The sequence below is a fragment of the Pyxicephalus adspersus genome, chromosome 1, assembly GCF_032062135.1.
Source record: "Pyxicephalus adspersus chromosome 1, UCB_Pads_2.0, whole genome shotgun sequence".
Taxonomy (NCBI): domain Eukaryota; kingdom Metazoa; phylum Chordata; class Amphibia; order Anura; family Pyxicephalidae; genus Pyxicephalus; species Pyxicephalus adspersus.
This window is the reverse complement of record NC_092858.1, coordinates 123,463,014-123,468,208: the sequence shown is the minus strand read 5'-3', so window position 1 is coordinate 123,468,208 and position 5,195 is coordinate 123,463,014. Positions and strand designations below refer to the sequence as shown.

Sequence of the window (5,195 nt, the reverse complement as noted above, 5' to 3'; positions counted from 1 at the left end):
CGAACGGCAGCAATCATTTGAATGGATGACACAGAGCAGCCTCACTGATATCCGTACATCCGAGGATGAGAGCTGCCCAGAGCTGGGCGGGGTATTCAAATCAGCCGGGCGGAGCAACCGGCTAAAAACGTCTGGGGAGAACAATGAATACCTATTCCATTTTGTATGTGATCTTTCTTTCTACTGGCCTTCCCAATACCTATGGTGTTTTCCCTCCTTTCCCTTGGTTTTTGCTCTCCTCTTAGTTCATTGCCCCCTTTCTTTTTCTTTTTACCCTACTTTTTCTTCAACTTTGAATATGTTTGTTTATAATGCTGGAAGTGAAGGCATCATTTGCTGAAAAAACTTAGTGGAAGACCTGAGCAGATGCCTTGGTGTGAAGGTCTATCAGCCTGCCAGTTCGCCACAAATAACAAGCCTGTGTGAGGAGCTGGACATGCCCGAATTTCGGATCACAAAAAAAAAAGAGTTGTCTTTCCATAAGCATTTGGGAGCATATCTCTTGCTTCTAATGTCATACCAGCCTTTTCAGACAATAAACAATGCCAGCCTTTGAGTTTAACATGCTACTTCTCCTTATGCAGAAAATAATCCATAGTTCTCTGAGGAACAATAAACCAAAATCAAAAATCTTCGGTGTACAACTTTCTCTTCAGTTTGGCATACAATGAAAAACAACTACGTTAAAGTAATAATTCAATAAATGATCTGATGATAGTTTTCAGTGAATACTGTATAGGTTTTAAAAAAGATTTCTGAAAGTGAGGAGGGGTTAACAGTTAGGCTTTTTTTACTTAGGCGATATTGGCTTTTATCTGGTCATACAATGGTCAACAATGGTCAACAATGGTCAACAGTTACCCCACTACAACTGCCAACCCACTCTAACCACCAACAGCAATAAGTTCACCTCTTGCTTAAATAAAGTATTGGTGGTCAGAGCAGGTGGGGTGGCATCAGCCAGGCAAAAACTGGAATTTCTAATAAATATATATTGATCAAATATCAATCAGGGATGCCCTAATATAAATAGTTTATCAATAGATTCAATTTACATATTGAATCCAACAATTAATCTGTTAGAATCATTGAACTGTGTCAATTAAAGAATAGACTGCGTTAGAAAGAAAAGAAATTACAAGAATTTGCACACTTTTTATTTTGATGCACCTAGTATATACCTAGCTTAAACTGAAAATTAATTTGAGCTTTAACTTCGGGGCAGATCACCATGTGGTATGAACCAGGGATCAGTTCTGTATAACTGCCTTGATCAGAAATGAAATGAGTATAGAGGGCACCCAATTCTGGACTGTAAGCCAATGTTTTTTCCTGCTCCCCTTTTTTGAGTCCAGTGTGTTAAAAGGTAAGGTGATAACTAGATATATTTTGTGATGTATTTAACTACAAACAAGAGCCCAGTTTTTTACTTTACTTTAATTTTCAGCTATGTATAATTATTGGTGTAACATAACTAATATTATTTCTTACTTTACACCAGAATCTGAAAAGACAATCAGCAAAGCACAAGTCAGATAACAATTATACCACCAAGGCTGCAGAAAGTGCTGAGAACTTCAAGAAGAATCGCTATAAAGACATCTTTCCATGTGAGTGGAATGTCGCTGTCATGCCAGACAAAATTTTATTAAAAATACATGCGTAATAATTCTGTTTTATCTCTAAAACTTTTTATGGTATAAAAACTTGTTATATATGAAACATAAAAAAGTGCCACATCTGTCCTAGTATTGTTTAGTGGAATAAAGACTGACTATTTGCATGCAATGATTTTTCGGGTGGTGCTGTAGCTGAAATCTGTAATTGCATCTCCAGGTCTTCTAAAATTTGGGAACAGATTAATAAAAGAGGTGTAAACTGTTTTATAAAACCTTGATAAGAAACAATAATCAATGTAGTTGTTATACCATAGACCTGTGTACAATATTAGGTAGAATCTTCAAGTTAGTCATGTTGACGAAGTTCCTATCTGTTACTAATGTCCTATTATTATTATTATTATTATTATTATACAGTTTTTATATTTATGTATGCAGCACTGTATGCAGTCGATAGTCATGTCACTAACTGTCTCCCAAGGGGCTCGCAATATAATGTCCCTACCATAGTCAAATGTCTTTAATATAGTGTAAGGTCAATTTTGGGGGGAAGCCAATTAACCTGTTTGCAATTTTTATACCATAGGGAAGGGTTCATTTATTAGTATAATTGATGACCATTGTCTCTGAGACAGGATGTTTTGTGCAAACTCGGATTTTGCAGATGCTACCAGAGCACTTGAGGGTAAATTCTTTAATTGTGACACCTGTTCATATGACAACTCTGAATTCTCTTTTTCTATCTCTTGGACAAGTAGTGAAGGAGTGCTTATCTACACTTTAAAACACTTTATTTCTGTTTTGTCTGTTTGGTACAGTATACAAGATCAATGATTCTTAATGTAAATGATTTACTGTATGTAAATGTTTTAAAAACATATGTCTGTCCCTTTTTTGTATTTCAGTTGACCATAGTCGTGTCAAACTCTCTCTGATAACATCAGATGACGATACCGATTTTATCAATGCTAATTTTATCAAGGTACATACTTTAATATACAAGCTTTGCAGACATACACACATACATTTGTGGACACCTGAGACTAATATATGTAATCTGGTTTATAGATGGGAACCTATTGAGGAAAGCTTTATTTTACACAAAGTACTTGGTCTATTAAATATAAACTTGAAAGCATATGGTAACATACCTGTTGATCCTGATAGAAATCTAGTGAGTTCCTGTACACTCTACTGTACTATAGATGAACTAAAGTTCCACTTTCAGAAATCATGATCAGGCAGGGATCAGTGACCTACCATGTTGTGCACATTGAGATCAGCGTAGGAAGCCAGGATACCCGACACATCTTGGCTTCCCCTATGGCTGCTGGGACTGAATGATAGCCATGAGTTACACTATCCCAGCCAATGAAGATGGCCAAAGATTGAAACCAGGAAGAAAAGAAGGAAGAAGATGCCCATTCTTATTAAAGAATGAAGACAGGTGAGCAGATTCAATAATCAGGAAAGGTTATTTTAATGCAGAAGTGACATCACTTGTCCCTTCTGCAATAAAGAACTTAGTCTAATCACATGCTTGTGAAAAAAAGGTTTCCACTTTAAAATCTCAAGCTTGTCAGTGTTATCAGCTGTGACTAGCTGATCTATTTGTACTACAGAACACCTACAACTAAATATTATGGAAATGAGGGGAAGGTGTTCTGAAAATACAGCGTCATCTGTCAAGAATGGCAATTACTTATGTTTTAAACTTGGGGTTGAATGCGGCATTGATGAGCCTGGCACAGGCATAATTGTGGTCCCAACCATTCCAATACAACAAAAAGGGAGCCGTTGGGAACCATTTTGTGCATGTGTTTGCGCACAGTTGCAGTGGATCACGGCTCAAGAGAGTGTCAAGTGACTTTTGGCCAAGAGATTGCTTTTTCTTTTCTGAAGGAAGAACTGCATCAAAGCTACAACCACATACCTCTGGTGCAGTTTGCAGCTCCTGGGTGCAAAACAATAGTTTGTTATGTGTTAAGGAATGGCAAACTGCACAGTTTGTCACTAAAAATTTGTAGGGGATTTAATCCTTAATTACACAGAAAAAATAATAAAGGAACTTGTCTCAATTCACATGAAGCCAGCAGATACACATAACACTGCCTATATAAAATAAATTGTTTTTCCCACATATTCATCAATATTAGGACAAGCCCCAGAAGAAGCAAAGGCTGTAAATCTCACATAATGTAGTTAACAGTTTCAGACAGAGGGTCATCCTAAGATATCTTTTGTGCTCCTACATACATGTGCAAGTCAAGCAACCAAAAAAAGTGGTGATTGTCTTAATCATGCTTATAGCTTGCACATAAGGGGCAAATCATAAAATAAATCTGGCTCATTTCACATACACCAAATGTGTTATGTGTATCCATTGGTCTCTTGTAAATTGGGCATTTTTAAAAATTTTTTTGCTGCCTATTTTGTTTTATCTAAACATAACCAATGTGAACAAACAGTAGTGGAAAACTTTAATGGCACTTTGTAATATCTCTAATTCATTCTAAACAACCAAAACTGATCTTTATATTAATCACAATAGATTTATGGAATATGGTGGAAAATATCTACGTGTACAATGTGATGTTCATTTTCCTTGCTGTGATGTGATATTAAATGTGTCAGAAAGTATGACAATGGAATGGAATAAAGAGTGTCATTATTTGTCACTTCCAAGAACAGCAAGGTTTTGTGTAAATACCCACCTGAGTTCCAGATGCCATTTTAAAATGGTGCTGATTAAGCAGATTGTTCCCCCAATGACATTTTAAACACCTTGTTTACTTGACCCAGTTGCCATCATTTTCTATAGCCATTCCACATGACCTAGTTGAGGTTAAATGCAGAAATTGTTGGCAGTCAGTCATGCCCGTGGTCCAGCATTGAGCAAAATCGCTAATTGTAGATAAAAAAAAAAACAGCCACAAAATGCAACATAATGCTATTCCTTTATGTTTAAAGAGGAAGTTCTGTAATGTAATGGGTACTTTTTATGAGCCCCACAGTTATTTTTAAATAGCCAGAGCTACTATGACAATACAGCAATACATCACTACAACAGTGAGCTATTGCAACCGGTAATCTGTTATTGTGAAAGTTCACAGGGGAAATTGTTGGAGGGATGTCTGGAACACGTGTGAAAAAAATACATACATTAATTAAAAAAAAATCTACCAACTACACCCACTTATCACGAATCCCCCGATTTAGGATACATTGCACTGGATGACTTCTGCATTTACTGCATGAGGGGATAGCACTCATACAATGTACTGTAATTCAGAGTCATAATGACCACAGCTGTATGAACGCGTTGCCATTGTGCTTATGTATGTAGGTAAAAACTCTAATTTATTATTATTCTATATTATTATGTTATTCTAATATTACACAATGACAGAAGCAGATTGATTTTTTAATTGTAGTAAAGAGTAACATTATACTGATATATATGGTATATTTTGGTATGTAGTGGTATAAATGAGCTTCTAAATTAACTTTTAAAAACATGTTTGCTATTTTCATAACACCATATTTAGATGTGGCTGTGGAAGTCCCGTGAGGACT

The 5,195-nt window shown here is 36.0% G+C and overlaps 1 protein-coding gene across 1 annotated transcript in view; it reads left to right on the top strand.

The window, feature by feature from the left end:
• The window catches only part of PTPN22 (protein tyrosine phosphatase non-receptor type 22), a 59,458-nt gene that overhangs the window by 28,206 nt on the left and 26,057 nt on the right, over nt 1-5,195 (top strand). Inside the window, exons 2-3 of the mRNA XM_072413362.1 lie at nt 1,502-1,610; nt 2,525-2,601. Coding sequence (XP_072269463.1) covers nt 1,502-1,610; nt 2,525-2,601 — 186 coding nt within the window. The remainder of the gene's footprint in view (nt 1-1,501; nt 1,611-2,524; nt 2,602-5,195) is intronic.